General features: G+C 42.0%; 1 protein-coding gene across 2 annotated transcripts in view; it reads left to right on the forward strand.

Moving 5' to 3' along the window:
• The window catches only part of afg1lb (AFG1 like ATPase b), a 26,255-nt gene extending 9,081 nt beyond the window's left edge, over positions 1–17,174 (forward strand). Inside the window, exons 6-13 of one of the 2 annotated variants that reach the window (XM_068724593.1) lie at positions 1–8; positions 3,458–3,516; positions 11,342–11,424; positions 12,292–12,362; positions 13,373–13,473; positions 14,332–14,472; positions 15,544–15,651; positions 15,985–17,174. The exon at positions 1–8 is cut by the window's left edge and continues 92 nt beyond it. In XM_068724593.1, the coding sequence (XP_068580694.1) occupies positions 1–8; positions 3,458–3,516; positions 11,342–11,424; positions 12,292–12,362; positions 13,373–13,473; positions 14,332–14,472; positions 15,544–15,651; positions 15,985–16,131 (718 nt within the window). In that variant the 3' untranslated portion in view covers positions 16,132–17,174. Of the gene's footprint in view, positions 9–3,457; positions 3,517–11,341; positions 11,425–12,291; positions 12,363–13,372; positions 13,474–14,331; positions 14,893–15,543; positions 15,652–15,984 lie in introns of those variants that run through there. The other variant, XR_011103942.1, reaches the window with a different exon arrangement.
• The last annotated feature ends 182 nt before the right edge of the window (positions 17,175–17,356 follow it).

The following is a 17,356-nucleotide window of genomic DNA, read 5'->3' on the forward strand; positions in this document are numbered from 1 at the left end:
CCCTGATGGTACGACGACTGGTGTCCGAGCACATTCATTGTACCTTTTCTTTTATGTGTGTGTTTTTAGCTACTGTTTATTAATTATATTCTTGTTACCGAACACACAGTTCAGTTAACAGGTAGGATGGTTTAGTCATCAGAGTAGAACTCTTTTCTTTTCTCAGAAATTGCCACTATGCACCAAGTAGTAAAAGTGAAGGAGAAACTACCACAGCAGTGACAGTAGCCGCAACAAATATTAAATTCTACTCATATTGCAGAAACATATAACACATTTACATAACGGTGCAGAATTTTAAGTAATTCAATCACGACATGTATCTGAAGATGTTTTTTCTTGCTGTGGATCTCACGAAACAAAACAAGGTAGTTTTGAACCAAATCGTCCCGATTTGTGAAAAATAACGTCCAAATATGACACTCAAAAAACGGTGAATGGACTTGAATTTCTCGAGCGCCTTTCTAGTCTCCCGACTACTCAAAGCGGTTTACGCTACAAGCCAACATTCACGAGGTGCCAGCTGTCATCAGGATGTAAACTAAAGCTCACACACACACACACACACACACACACACACACACACACACGCCGACGGCCAGAGCCTTCGGAAGCATTCTGGGGTTCGGTATCTTGCCGAAGGACACTTCGACATGCGAACCGGAGGAGCCGGGGAATCGAACAGCCGATCTTCAGATTAGTGGACGACCCGCTCTAACTCTGATCCATAGCCTCAGAAAAGATCGCTTTCTAACACCAACTTCACTCTGTTGATATCGTGCTAACTACGGCCACAACTAAGCACCAAGTAACCATTTTATTGCAAAAGTTTGAAAGTTTACAAATCAGTAATAAGAAAAAAGAAAAGTGTTATTGAAACAGCTGGCTATTTCCCCTTTTGCGTGCATATATCTAACGTACCCATATATCTAACATACCAATATACACTGAATGTGAAAAAAAATCAAGTGAAGTGTCTTACACACTTCTCGTATTTTTAATCTGAAGTCCTTTCCACTCTCTTGAGTTACATCAGTTCATTATGTGACTTATGTATGTATGTATGTATGTATGTATGTATGTGGAATTGAGCAACAAGCGATGGCTTACTGTGAAGACTTGTCAGCTTTTACCACTTCAATAATGAAAGCAACTCTATCGTCTACAGAAAGCTCAGCTCAGGCTGACGGTGAAACATTGTCAATCTAGAAGGGCACTCTGAGAGCGCAGACCCCCGCCAAGGCCAATCTGCTCTAAAAATGAATGGGGGTTTCCTTGGCCCACGTTACAACCTTTCCACCAATATTCATACAAATCTGGCCAGTAGGTTGTTTTTTTTTTACGTAATCCTGCTAACAAACAAACAAACCAAGCAACATAACCTCCCTGGAGGAGGTAACAATGGCTTAGCCCTGAAGGTCCTCTTAATGACGCCATACACTTCCTAGTACTACCTGCAGCCTAAATAGCAAGTACTATTCCTGGAACATCAACGTTTGCCTCGCCTCTTCTTGAACCGGCACATTATTCACCTACTTTACATACATCTACATTATTCACTTAATGTTTCACTTAATACTTTTATCCAAAAGTGCTCGGCTCCAGCAAGGATCAATTGTGCTTTACAAGACCCACCTACACCTACGTCCTGTTAAACAGCAAACAAAAGGGAAGGAAGGAAAAGGTGAGGACCATTTGAAACGGCTCTCACTTATTAGAGACATGACAACAACCTTTAAACAAGCTTTGATGTTGCATTTACTGCCAGCGGCGCAAGGTTGGAGGAAAGAATGAGCAAGGCGGCGATCAAGGTGGAGATAAATGCAGGACGTGCTATCTGCCGTCTTTCTTTCTCGGGGAAGACGTTGACGTCTCAAAAGTCTTGAGTGGGTAGGAAGCGGATGGCAGCAAGATGGCTCTCGTAGACAAAGACGCCGTCTCTGATATTTACTAGCTATTAAGAACAAAGCGACAAACCACGCAAACTTGATAGAGAGGCTACTTGGTATTAATTACATGGTTAATGGAACACTGAAAGCCATAAGAGACAACTGGACATGAAAGGCATACATTTTCCATCTTTATTGATGTGGAGATCCCGGTATCAAACAGCCCTAGATGTGTTTGGAGGGGATATTTAGAAAAAAAGGTTTTTGTTAGAACGGCTAAAGTAGTGTTTTATTGTTTTTATGCACTGAAGGAGTTTAATGAGATTGAGGAGGGTTAGATGGATAAATTGTGTGTTTTTTTGGAGTGGAACCCCCCCCCCCCCCCTTAGTGCAGTGGATCACAGGATCACATGCAGTTTACATTAAAGGACTTGAGTCCATTAAATTTAGTAATTTAACAAGTAATAAATGTCCTTGTCAGCAGCATCGGTTACATATATCTATAGCAATCAACAATGCAATATTATAAATAGTCTTTTAAAATGAAAAATAATTGGCACATTGGCACAAGCTCACACCCTTTGCTGTCTTAAAGAAATAGTTTGACATATTGGGAAATATGCTTATTTGCTGTGCTTTATACCTCCAAAAGTCACACATTAACATATTTATTTCGTTTTTTTTTATCTGTACAAAAAAGGATGTGTAAAAGCGACAGGATGTGGTTTTACGGGAGGTTACATGACGGACTATTTTTTAGGAATTCACTGACACAAACCCCTGTGAAACCACACCTGGTCCATTCAACACTTCGGCTTGTGTGCCGATTAACACAACATACATAACGGGTTAATTAGTGAATTTAGAGGTAACCTATACCTAGTGTTTGTGCTAAGCTAAGCTAACCTTCCTCTGTCTCTTGACTTCCTATTTACTGTACAGACATGAATGTGGTCTCCTAAAAAGAACTCTCGCCAAGAATGCAAATACGGTTTTGTCCCAAAGTATTTAACTATTTCTTGGCGGTAGTCGTGTCTCGTTGACGGCACAGTCCATCACAGTATAGGAGCTATTTAGCGAGTGCGTCGGGTCCAAGGCTACTGTAATAAGCTTAAGCCCAAACATCAACATCAACTGCTTGTTTACGTCCGCAGCTGGAGAAAGATTAAGCCTCGCCATGTGTCTGTGGGTGTGTGTCTTTGTCCGTGTTTGTGTGTGAATCCCTATCTGTTTTATCTGTCTATCAGGGATGCTACTTCAGATGTAATTTGTTCCAGCCGAGCTAATTGAAACATCTATTCAGAGAGCTGCTGTGGACATTGTCCGCGCTGAAAAGGCGACAGTCCTTTCTCTCGCCACCATTGTTTGGGAATGTAATGAATTTTATGTTGCTGCCGCTGCCGGTAGAGAAATCCATTTTTCTCTCCTGGTCCCAGTCCTTTTGTCGTGCCTCCCCACCCATCCTTCAGTTCATCAAAAGCCACTTTATCTGCCAATCTGCGGCGAGGGAATGACATTATTAGGAGGCTAAACAGCAGCTCTAATACAAGCCCTCCCTCCTCTTTCAGATCTGTACAAAAACGGACTTCAGAGGGACACCTTCCTACCTTTCATCGACGTGCTAAAGGTAGAGACAAAGTCATCCCTCTCTCTTGTCGTGTTAATTAATTCATTTGTTTATCACAAACACACATACGCACACTTGCATGTGCGCCTCATCCCTCTGTGTCCGTCTTGTTTTGCAAGTTGCTCTTTAGTGGTTTGATGTTTTCTGCTTCCTGGATGCCTCGCACGGTGTCACAAAGCTGTCTTTGATCATACCAGGGCACGGTGAAAGACTCGCACAGAGAAAGGCAGGGGGAGATGGAAAGAGCGTGAGGGAGCACAGGTAATGTGAATGAGAGACGGGGCGGACGAGCTGAGTGACTGACCCAGACTGCTTGCATTTCAAAAGTAAAGGGGGGGGGGGGGGGGCGGGGGGCGATGCGGTGGTTAGCATTTCCAGCGAAAAATCTACTTTGCAATTTAAGCAGGTAGCACCATTATCCTGCCTGCATCTCAGATGATCACTGATGTGTTTGGAGTGATCATGATCATAAATAATTGCATAATAATTTCTTGTCATGCATTTTGCAACAGAGGAGGGCAGCATTCTTGCACCTTTTATTGGCATTTATTCTAAATTAAATAGTAATCGCAAGTAAAATCTGTAAAACTGTAGCGTGTCAGGCCACAAATGTACCGTATATTCTTATACTCCTCATAAGAAAAAACACAAGGTAATATATAATGTATGTACAGACTACACATATATATATATATATATATATATATATTTTTTTTACATACAGACGTGTAAGTTCTCAGCAAAGGTCCGGCTGAATTACACTCACAGCCGATATAATGTAGCAGAAAATCACTCTTTTGTGACTGAAGCTCTGAACATCGCCACTCAAAGTGCTACTTGAATTCTACGGCTTAATGAGGCAAACAGTTTCTAAACTCTCATTACTTTTTATAGATAATAGACACATTTAAACATGCTTTACTGATGCGACAAAAATAAACAAACACTGGTATTGAATTTGTGTAAACACAATAATTATAACCCCATCAACATATTGTTATATTTGTCTTGGGTTAGAATATTCCCAAAACAAAATATCACTGCTATTTTGGAACATAGCTAGCCATTAATATGTTTAAAAAAAAAAAAAAAGTTCTTTGCATTATTTAGAAAGCAGCATTTTTACACAATTCAACCAACGGCACAAAAATAAGTTTAGCACAGCATCACATCTGAGCAAACTGTAGGAACATCTATTAAGAGTAATACTTCATCTGGATTTTATTCCCCCCAAATAACCTGCCTTGAAATGTCTACTATTAGTCAGGCTAGATATTCTAAGTATTAGAATGTACCCATCACATGTACCCGTTATCAGTTACATCACAAACCTCACTGGGAGTGCTGTTGTGTACAAAATGAGAAAATAATAGCAGTAAAGTGCAACACAGGTGCTTTAACAAAATCTACATGGTTGATCTGCAGTGCCAGTTTCTCGATCACCAGAGCTCCGCTGTATCTTTGAACACACACACACACACACACACACACACACACACACACACACACACACACACACACACACACACACACACACAATGTTGGTAAACGCACTAGAACCGGGGAGGCCTTGGCGTCACCCTGCTCCCCACCCACTCTTCCGGCAGCACCCTTGCCCTCTCTAATCCACCCTTATCAAGGTCCTGAATGCCTGTTGTCCCTCTCTGCCCCGTACCACCTCCTCTCTTTCAGGGTTCCATGTTCCCCTTTGTGAGGCCATCTGGTTTTCGGGGTCGGGGGTTTTTCGGGGTTTGCCCGGCGCTCTCTATAGCGGACCGTTCTGTGAAGTTAAAGCGTGTTTTAGCGAGGTCACGCTGCTAACTAGCTGACCCTTGATAGATTGAATTAATGCTTGCGGTGCCCGGCGGTGCGGGTCCTCCTCCCCGATGCAGCTCGCTCTCCTATGTGCGTTGCCTCAGTGTGTTTCTATAGCGGGAGAGTGAGTGAATGAGGGTGTTAAAAAGTAAAAAAATAGCCTCTGACCTCTCCTCCCTATCACCTGAGCTGGAGTGGAAGAGGTTAATCCATCGCTTCTGTCCGCCTGGGTTGACGTCTTTATTTAACTATTGACTTCTGATTAGTTGGGAGCCTCTTTTCCCCACAGACAACCCCCCAAGTTTTCCAGTTTCCTTATCTTAGAAATAAGAAATCATCATTATATCAAGTACTAACTTTCTAGTAGGCCCACTTCCCAAACATGGAAAGCATATAACTTCCCTGAACCTACAAGTCTTTGACTGCTTTTCCATTTTTTGTATGTTTTTCTAGTTTTTCCATCCACTCAGTCATTTGTAATTTCTTGTCCTTTTAGTGTCTCTGTAGCCTACATCAGGAAACCTATTCAGTTGTTAAGGCTTCTTTTTCTTTGTAGCCATGGCAAAGCTCAGAGTTCTGAAAAATACAGGGTTTAAGGGCTTTTTTTTAATGGATACAGCCAGTATTGTAACTAAGACACTCTTTCTCTCTCACAAACTGTCCTCCCTCTCCACTCCACTCCTCACCGCCCATCCTCTCTCTAGCCCTCCATCCCCGCTCTTTATTCTATTACTATCCCGCTCTGCTCGCTGGCTTTACTTACCCAAGGTCAGGTCTCTGCATTTTGCTAGCAGAATAGTGACTTTACAATGCTACCGAGGGGAGAAAAACATGACAACAACCCTGAGGCAACTTTGAGTATCTCTGTGTTTCCGGCTGTTTTTAACCCTTCTTTTGATCCACTCTCCGTCTCTTTTTTTTTTGTGCCATTGTTAATAATTGCTGCTGTGTGCTGTGCAGTTGCTGATGAGAGGAAAAAAATAAATATATATATATATATATATATAAAAAAAAAAAGGGGACGATAGAGAAAGAAAAATGAAGAATGAGAGGGCTGTGGTCCTCCGATGAAGACCTTGGTGAGAAGGACTGCCTGTGAAGAGCCGGCAGCCTGCCAGTTCAAATCAAATGGATGTTGATATTTGATGACTCTCATTGTCTTCCGGAGCATTTAATGGCAGGGCAGTGCCACTCACCGTAGGCCTCGAGGGCGTACCTCACTTTTTTTTTTTTCCATATTCGTGTCTCGCTTCTACAAAACTGAACAATTACTAAAAAAGAACAAATTAATTTTCTCCTTTTGAACACAAGGAATTAATTCCGGCTCTGTATTTCTCGCCTTATTTTGAATCGATCCACTTACCTGCTGCCTAACCGATGTTTTCCACTGGTGTGTTATAAGTGTGTGCGCGTGAAATGTGTTTGATCAAGCATGCACGCACACAGGTGCATTATTCCGTCTACTATGTGTTCATTTGTAAAGCAGACCACCTGCAATCTGGAGGCAACACTCGATTCAGAAATGTCGGCGTCACTTAACTTCATTAACATGCACATTTAAAACCGGTTCTACAGCTCAGCCTCTGTTCAACTCTTGATCAACCCGCTCGCCTCTACATGCTCTGCCTTGTGTTCACATTTGTAGCATCATGAAGATGAAAAGACGAAGGTTTTTCCAGATGTTATCAATTAAAAGAGATTCTCTTTTGATGAAGATAACTGGTTTACTGGAGCACAAGCAGGTTCTTATTCCTCAGAAATACATTGTTGGTGATATTAGTGCTCACAGAAGGCAAGACCAACTTTATATGGTAAAAGTCAAACTGCTTCACATAAAAGATTAAACACCAGAGTCAATTACGTGAAATGAATAATAGTGGCAGAATAATATTATTATTAATAATATAATAAAATCCTTTCAGCTCTATGAAAACCAGTACCGCTGCTACAAAAAAACACTGGGGTCTGGTCACTGGGTCCTCATTTGAACCTCCCAAAATCGGAACAAGATCAAAGCAGTTTGATGCGCCTCATATGCTTTTTTAAATTTTTATTTAAAACAATAGGTGTACTTCATAACTGCGTGCGTTTGGGCCTGAATAGCTTCAAATTGGAAAAAGATCTGGAGGCGCTCATGTCTGCTTGAGGCTAGCGGCGCTACATTAGCCGCTACTATAACTATTTCCAACAGAACTGTTGCATTGTGGGTAATGTAGGCGGCAGGTTGTTTCGACAAGGTAGAGGACGGTGTGTAATAAAAGAGGTGATATCTTTAGTTCTGCTGCATTTTGAAACAGTCCATCGTGAGTCTGACAATGTTAGAGGAGTGAAATGATGAATTGCTGAAGAAGTCTGGTGAGTTGATGTTATACTAGATCAAAAGCGATCTCCATGATAGTGTGTTGCTCCCAACACACGGAGCCTCTGTTGGCCAGGTGCGGGTAGCACAGACTCCACAGAGACTCGGAGCGGTTTTGGTTTTGGGCCTCATCAGAGCTGGAGAGGGGTTGAGGGTGGGGGGTCCAGTGGGGTCCTGGATCACGAAAGGTGGGGCCTACAACTCAAAAGATGTTTCCCCAAGAGGAGCAGCCGAGGCAGGGGGAGGTTGTGAGAACGACCCCTCAGAACAAACCATCGCTGGCCCAAGGCGGTCACACTTTAAGGGAATAGATCATTAGGTGTAATTAGGGTGTTCACATTGTCACGTACCCCCCGACTGCCAAAGAATGAATAAAATCACCAGATACACCCCCACTCACACTCACACTCACACACACACACACACACACACACACACACACACACACACACACACACACACACACACAGCAGCTCCCCAGTTACTGAAAACACTTTGATGTCAGAAGAGTCGTCCAGAACTTGCCAGCATAAAGGCAGTGTTTTAAGCTTTCTCTCTTTTCTCCCCCGTCTCTCTCTCTCGACCCCTCCATCCCTCCCTCCCTCTTTTCTTCTGTCCCTCCACACAAGGCTGTAAGACACACATGGTTGAATGGACGACAACCTTTCCCCTCCTCCCCTCTCCCTCTGCTCTCCCCCCTTCGTCTCTTTTTCAGCCTTCCCACCCCGCATTTCTTTGAGGCCTGGTCAATTCTCTGGGCCAAACAAAAAAAGCATCAAATGTTTTCTGCTGCTGGGTAATGAGGGAGTGGACCTCATCAGGGCCCAATAGTCAGCTATCCTTGGCTTTTGTTGCAGCTCAATAGCACCGCGCTCTTTGAAAAACTCAAAAGCAACTTTTTGAGGAGTAAAGGATAGAGAAAGATATGGCGTAGAGGGAGCGGGCGCAGAGGGGAGGCAGCGACCAAAAAAAAAAAAAAAAAAAGCCACTCTGTTTTTATGCTAAGCGGCTGTCCAGAGAGAGCAGCGGACAGATTGGACAATGGCATGATTGGAGCTACATGTGTTTGGGTGACTTTCTTCTAAAGAGACTCTGATTCTCATGTCTGTCATCTCTCTCTTCAGTCTCTCCCTCCCCTCTTGTGTCCGTGAGTTTGTGAATGCATCTCGAGCGAGTAGTGGAACTCTTAATTTGCAGCGGCGCTGCTTTCACGCTGCTTTCCTGTGGGTTCGGCTACATATAGGACACAGTTTTCACACCGCTAGTACAAAAAGCTGATATTGTGGGATGACTCGTGGTGAAAATTAAACTAGGAACTATTTCTTTATTTCTTTATCAATTAAATCTGTCAATTATTTTTTATTTTATTAAGAGTTAAGTTTTAAAATAGAAAAAAAATAATTAAGACATGCTCCTCACGTGACAATTACAGATTGCTAGTTTTGTCCAACCAACAGTTCAAAACCCAAATATATTCCATTCACTATCACAATATTTTAGATACTTTTGAGAAGCTGAAACAAGTAAATTAACCCGTTGAATTGTTTGGCCATTTTCACTTGATAAATGACAATTAGTCAATTATAAAATTGCTGTCAATTAACGTTGTGTTGATCAACTCACCAATTAATCCTCCAACCGTTTAAAATGAAGACGCAATGTGACTTCAGCTCAACTTTGCTATTATTTCTTTTGAGCCAATACTGAGATAGAGAAGTCTTTGTGTAACAACCAAAGTCCTCACAAAGGAAGGTCAGAGATGCTGCCACACATTGAAGGAATTTGACCGTTGTAAGATAAAAACAGATCCCTTATGCCAAGTCATTTTGCCTCACTAATATCCCAGTATTTTAATAGTATCTATGATATTTTGTGAATTGAGCATAAATGTAATTTAGTCTAAGTGAACATACTGAGCGATGTTTAGATTTTACGTAGGTATAGTCAACTAAACAGAGTGACACAGGGAAATAATAGAGTAACTTTAACATATATGTACAGTATGTATGTGTGTGTATATATATATATATATATATGTACTGTATATATGTATATACAGTATATATCATATATATATATCAGATTGTTGTCGTCCAGCTGTACAGCACAATATACAGAATAAGCTAAGTGGGAGATGAGACTGTAAGTGGCCAAGTAGACTGACGAGGATTTGAGTCTGTGAGAGGAGCGTGATGGTGGAGGGGGGGGGGGGGGGGCACAATGTGTAGGAGGATGAAATCTTGGAGGAGTGAGAACTTGACAATCCCCTCAAGATGGATAATCAAGTAATGACCCGCGAGGCCTCAGCCTTATCTGATTATAAATAACCAATGGAATCATCACCACTGATTGTGTTTCCATTCCTCCCTTCTTTCCTCTCTCTTATTTGCACCTCGCTCCTCCGTCAAGCAGAATGCATCCGCCGCCTTTACCGCAGGTAGAGACGGCTCATGGAGGGAGGGAGTGGAAGATGGCAGGAGAAGAGACAAACTGAGACTCTAATGATGTGGCGGCGATAGTGACAAGTTTTTTTCTTTCTTTTTTTTTTTTTTTTTTTTCCCATTTTGGAGGGACTATTTACCCGTTGGTGGGGTCACAGTAGGTTGATGAAATGACACCTCCCTTTTGTGCATGGGGGAGGGCGAGTTTGTCAGGTTGTTATTAAGCCTGATTCAGCCAATTGGCTCAGAGTGGGAACCCCGTTTGTGTGAGCGGACATGGAGATAAAAAGTTGACAGCGGAGAAGAATAGAGTATTTCCGTCCCCTTGCTTTGTGATGATTACTAATTATCCTGCAGCTTAAGGGGGCCAGTGGTAGAAATTCACTGATTTCATAATTTCCCTGAGCTGTCGGTGAATACTCAGTCAGCCGGCAATGGCTTGGATCGGATGATATGCAATTCCTTTCTTTTCTTTGATAGAATGGTGGAGATGATGATTATAGTTTGCGGTGCACTCCCTGACATGAATCCTGTTGACGTTTTACACTATCTGGGAAAGTTTGAACTCCGCATCACAAGTTCAACCCCGCTGTAACACACTTGAATAGCTGCAGGAACAATAGAACGGCTCAATAAGCCGTGAAGAAGTGTCACAAAGCCCCGGCGCTGTCAGAGGAGAGAAAGATGTCTCCTGCCTTCTGTGTCGCCCTGCTGTTTAAACTGATCACTCGTTTCATATTTGCTCTTTGTCTGTGACAGATTAGCGGTGCAGAACTGTGTTCTGATGTTGGCACATACTATAGCATCGCATGGTGAGAAAAACTAAATAGACACCTCCACGCAAACGATTTCAATGAGATGATCAATCTGGACTGAAAACATAGCGTCTAACCTGACAGCCTCCTGAGGTTTATTCCATTCATATGGTGCACGTTTTATGGTATTTCCTTTCTATATTGTCAATATTTCTCACACATTTTATTATGTTAGATTACGAAATGAAAAGCCAAACTGATCCTACCTACAAGTAGTCTCTGTAACAAAAGCCTGATATGTAATATTCCTCTGTGCCATAGTGTATATATATACATATACATATATATATATATATATATATATATATATATATATATATATATATATATATATATATATATATATATACATACTATACATGTGTTTGTTTGTTTGTGTGTGTGTGTGTGTGCAGGAGTACTGCCACACCATCTGCCTAGACTCTGGGATCGACTACAGGAGGCTGGACAATGCTGGAGCGGGGAAACTCTACTACCTGTAAGACACACACACACACACACACACACACACTAATAATGGTCACATTTGTTCTGTAGTGCAGCTCAGCTAACTCAGCTAAGGCTGTGCAAAGGTCTGGTAAAGAGTCAACATTAACCTGCATCCACAACGCGCACACAAGCATTCACACACACACACACACACACACACACACACACACACACACACACACACACACACACACACACACACACACACACACACACACACACACACACACACAGGAAAATGTTTTTGCACATCATTGAGATTGATTTTTTTTTTTTTTAAAGGACAGAAAGAGAAGGCAAACAGATGGATAAATGAGGAGAAACAAACTGGGAGATTTATAAAGACCTTCATCACCATGAGAGATCCATGAAAAGAAGGAACGAGGAATCAATGGAATATGAGAAAATGGTAGAGCTTTAAAAGCTAGTTTTCTATTTCCGTCATTACATATACGCTGTTAGGAACGCGCGCACACACACGCAGACAACAAAAAAAAGAAGGTATGAATGGCACTGCTGTTGCTCATCGCCGTATTGGAGCTTTCAAGTGCTTTCGTCTTTTCACTGTATGTAAATAGAACACAACACACGCTTTTACATAGAGTTAAAACACAAGCGCGCACACACACGGACACAAACATGCACACACTTTACAATCTCATTTGGCGTGCATTCACAGGCTAATGCTCAGGTTTAGAGCCTAACATCCTATTTTTTACCGATGGAGTGAAAAGCTAAGTACCCACCCTCCGGTGCGCTCCTTTCTGCCGTCGTTTGATGTGGCCACTTCAACATTATTAATTTCATTTCCTATTTTGTCGTCTCTGTTTTGTCGCCTGCGTGTCTTGTTGTTCAGCACAGGGGAGCCTGGTGCGGAGGCCTTCTTGGATGTGCTGTTTGAGGAGCTGGCCTTAAGTCAAAAGAGCGGTAAGGAAGCTAAAGGGGAACGCCGTCTTCAAATGATGTGTACTGCATGTGTAGATCATTTAATCTGATGCTTCAACACTTCTTATTGAGCGACAGTAGACATAGAGCATAATCCCATGAATATAAAGTGAGCTTTTTTTTTTAAGGTTTTGAAACATAAGCAGCTGGTCAATAAAGTTGATTGAATTGGGTTTATTTGTATATGCAGCGTGTTCCTGTGATAGGAGTGTTGAGTACCATACGTTTTCCGACGTGAAAAGATAATGCTGTCAATATGCAATATTGTTGTGCGCAAATCTCCTGGAAAAAGGCCAAACCTTACAATGCGTTTGACTTCCCTACACTGTGGCTCTTTTATTTATTTTTCAAAATAAAAGACTAAAGCTTCAAAAAGTTCCAAAAAGTTTAAAATGGACTTTAAAGGGACAGTTCACCCCCAAATCAGTAATATTAATAATAATACATTTTATTTGTATAGCACTTTAAAAGGTAATCAAAGACACTTTACATGGTAAAAACAGAAACAATAGAAGTAATTACAATACAAACAAAATAGATGACATCATAGCAGTAAGGAACAAAACGACCTGTAGTCCTGCATGCATCAACTCATCGACCAGAGGATTGTGACAGCATGAGTCAACATCGACGGCTGAGCTGTAACGTCAGCTAGCGCGGTGGTGCTAGGTGAGCTAGCTGTATATAAACACAAGCCTCTCTTTAAATTAAGAGTTTAAAGTATTTTTTTTTAGGTTTTACGGGTTAATTTCTAGTTTGTTTTTTCTTGTATTATATTATCTAAAAGCTCTATTTTAATAGGACTTGTGGACGCAGTGTAGAGAAATCTGCTTTGTACATTAATAAGTTGAAATGAGGAGGATTTGACTTCTGTTGTCTCAGGTTGATTCATTTCTTGCTTATGTTTCCTATAATAATTCAACTGTAAATGTGATGATAAAAAGCTGTATGATATGAGGTTCAGTTGCATCTTTGGGTGTGTGTTTCCATAGTTACAGGCCCTCGGGTGCTCACAGTTCTGGGCAGAGACGTGACTCTGGAAAAGACCTGTGGCTCCATCGCTGACTGTACTTTTGATGAGCTGTGTGGCCGAGTGAGTGTTTCATCCTGGATTAGTTTTGTCTTATAATTCTGTAATTGTAAAAACAAAACTGATAATCACCATATTTAGCTACATATGTCATTTTTTCTCAATGTGTTTCCCAACAAACATAAGAAAAAGACAACATAAATGACAAATTATAGTTACAATGCAGGAGGGGAGCACAGATTCTATACACACACACACACACACACACACACACACGATCCACTCACCACTAATCAAAACTGCTCAAATTCAAAGCACTCCTCTTGCCTCTTTATTATTCTGTTTCTTCCCACCTCTGTGTACTTATTGTCCAAGCCAATGCTCTCAAGCTGAATCACCTTCCCTCAATCGCAGTCCTATTTTCTGCTCAATGTCAAAAAGCAGTCTATTGACGATTTTGTGAATAGTTGAGCCTGTTGTGCCTCAAATAAAGCAGTGTGTGTAAAGTCTCAAGCCTGATGGACAGCGGTGAGCTTTTGCAGGCATCTAAGCTTCAAGGCTTCCTCTTCCATCCGACTATATACAACATGTTGGCATGTCCACTTTAATTTTGAGAGCAATCATCCTGAATGGCAAAGAACCAAGGACAGGGACTGAACATCAGCCTGAGCCTTTTGCACAAGGTGCCCCATCATACAGTTGACATTTTTGTGTTGCAGCCATACACACACACACACAGACTGCAACATTGTGTGTGTGTGTGTGTGTGTGTGTGTGTGTGTGTGTCTCTCTCTCTCTCTCTCTCTCTCTCTCTCTCTCTCTCTCTCTCTATGCATTGCATGTGTGCTATGCTGAAACTATTTACTCTCCGTTTGGTGATGTGCTGCTGAAGCTCATGTAACCCGCTCACTTGTTTTGCAGCCCATGGGTGCCAGTGACTACCTGGAGATGGCGCGGCTCTTTGACACCGTGTTCATTCGCCACGTTCCCATTCTGACACTGGCCGAGAAGGACCAGGCCAGACGCTTCACCACCCTCATAGACAACTTCTACGACAACAAGGTGCTCCATCTAAATGGAAAAAAAACTAAAATTGGGCTTAAAATAGACAAAAGCAATACATCATATCACAAATGCATTTGTGTTAGGTTTGAAGCTCGAGAAAGTGGTGTAGCAGCAATTTTTCTGTTCTATATTATTCCGTGTGCAATGACACACTTCAATTGAGAGGATGATGATCAAGATGGTGCTGTGGACGGCAGCCTCCACCTGTCAGTGGATTACAAACTTCCTGACAGACCAGTGGCAGCAAGTGAGGTTCATATAAATCACATCCAGCACCCAGAGAAATCAGCACTCCCCACTGCTGTTTCCCCTTTACACCAACGACCGCACCTGAGGAGGCCCGTCTGGTAAATTCCTGAAAGTCGACACAACGGTCATCGACCTCATCTGGAACGGTGACAAGTCTGCATACAGATGGTAGGTTGAACAGCTGGCCCTGTGGTGCGATCAGAACGACATGGAGCTGAACACTCTTAAGACTGTGGAGACGACAGTGCCCCCCCCCCCCCCACCACTCTGAACAACACCAGCCCTTTATTTCTAGCGCCGTTGCATCGGGCTGGGGAGGTTTGTTCTACGTCATTGTCCATCTCTCTCCATCCATCCATTATCCGTAGCCGCTTATCCTGTTCAGGGTCGCTGGAGTCGATCCCAGGTGACATTGGGCGAAAAACGGAGTACGCCCTGGACAGGTCGCACATAGCGAAAGACTAGTAAATCACTACACTATTCACTGCAAAAAGTACTATTACTGCATTGTACAACCACTGCATTTAATCCAGTCTGAAGTTAGAAGCCAGCCTCATACTGCCTTCCTATAAACTGTGTATATATACCCTATATTTGGTTCTGCAAGATAGTCAATATGTACATAAATCCTCGAAGGGATGCAATACAACACATCAAATTGACCAGAAATACAAGTACTGTCATTTTAAGGAGGCAATGAATGAATGGGTTAACTGCTCTCGTTTAATATTGATCACTTAATCATTATTAATAGAGGAAGTAACCTTCATAGATAAAGACGACGGTCCTGTGTCTCTTTTATTCCCCTTTGTGTCCCAGGTGAGAGTGGTGCTGCTGGCAGCTTCTCCTTTAGAGCGGCTGTTTGTCCACACTGGAGGAGACGATGAGAGGGACAGACAACTGCTGGATGACCTGGGCCTCAGTGGGGTAAAGCTATAACCAGCACTTCCTATCAGCAATGAATGCAGGCTGTTCCTAAAATCTCAATATGTGTAAATCACATCACTGATTACTCTTTAAATGATAGTTCAGTTCACCTCGTAGTACTTCGAGAAGGATAAAAGTCAAACAAACGTTTTCACGACACATTGTGAGTGTGAAGAGGGTCTGGTTCTCACACAGATCGGTCCTGCATGTCCAGGAATCAAACAGCCAACCTTCTGCGGACTTAATCCTGTTTCTCTAACCAAAATAAGTTTTCAAGTTTTGTTGGATTTGAGTGAATCAGCCGTTCACCCTGGTGTTCGCTCCTCTCTTCAGGCGGCAGCCGAGCGCCTCACACTGTTCACAGCCGAGGAGGAGATCTTTGCCTTCCAGAGGACCGTATCCAGACTGATGGAGATGCAAACGGAGTCATACTGGATAAAAGGAGACCGCAGTCACAGCCAGAAACCCATGAACACCTAACATCCGCTGCTGACCACCTGATGAACATGTATACCTCAACACAACACAGCACCTCACTAGCTACTGACACTACTCAGAATTAGCAGAAAAAGAAAATGCTTGATACCTGCAGTAAATATATAACAAAACTCGATACCCGTTTTTGATTTGGATCCGACTTCCCTCAATCCCTTAACTGTTTGGTCCTCTTCTAAGAGGTGTGCTCTCGCCCCCTTGTGGACTATTTACTTTAAAGAATATGGAAACCTGTCCAATATGTGTGAACCACAAAGCAAACAGGTGCTCACTTCAGGGAGACAAAGTGTCCCTCAGAGTAGTTGGCTACCTCCCTCTAGTGGGCGAATGTGAGAAGGGTTAAACAATTCTCAAGTCGTTCCTGATTTTAAAAACAATATTGGTCTCTGTGTGGTTTCTGTATAAAATCTGGTGTGAATTTAAAATGTTATGCATGATATTAATCCATATATTCCTCCCATGAAGCCCAGTAGCTGTTAGATTGACATGGATATATTCCAGATTCCAAATCTTGATTTTTGGTCTTTACCCAAGAGGGTTTGACTACAGTTTCTATTTCGAACACTTTGTGAACACTTATACTAAAATTGTTTGTTTGCACTCTTTAATCCAGAAGTTCCAATAAGTGGTGTCATGCAGGTGTGTAGAAAAGGTCAACAGTCCAATGTGATTTTTAAAACGTGCACATTCACACGAAATGCACAAAAGACAGACACAAAAACATCACTTCAGTTACAAAAAATAAATATATGTTTTAAGTGTAAAAGGTGACCAAATGTGAAAATTGGAGAGAAAGAAAATTGTCACATTTGGTTTTGGCACACTGAATGAAATGTACTCCTTTGCATCTATGGAGCCTCTTCTACTTTTTATTTCTATGTCATGGTACAAGAAATTAATAAATCCTGGAGCCATGCAAACATGTTTGCTATTACACAATGTGATATAGGTAAAGGTATGTTCATTTCTGTGTTGTTTATGATTTTAAAATGATGTGAAAAAGTTACAATTAAAGGGCAGATATGGTGTATGTGTGTTGTTGTGGAAGTTCTTCCTGAGTGCCTGTAGGTGGCAGCAGAGGGCAACCAATTGCTACAAGGTTTGTTATTGCGTCCGTCTAAAGATGAGGTCATTCTAGTGCACCATTCCAGCCTGGACCAGCCCATGACAACTACAGCCAGAACAGCGAGCAGCACCTACAGCATCCAAT

Source organism: Cebidichthys violaceus, unplaced genomic scaffold (assembly GCF_023349555.1).
Source record: "Cebidichthys violaceus isolate CVI_PGR_0920_01 unplaced genomic scaffold, fCebVio1.0.p SCAF_31, whole genome shotgun sequence".
Taxonomy (NCBI): Eukaryota; Metazoa; Chordata; class Actinopteri; order Perciformes; family Stichaeidae; genus Cebidichthys; species Cebidichthys violaceus.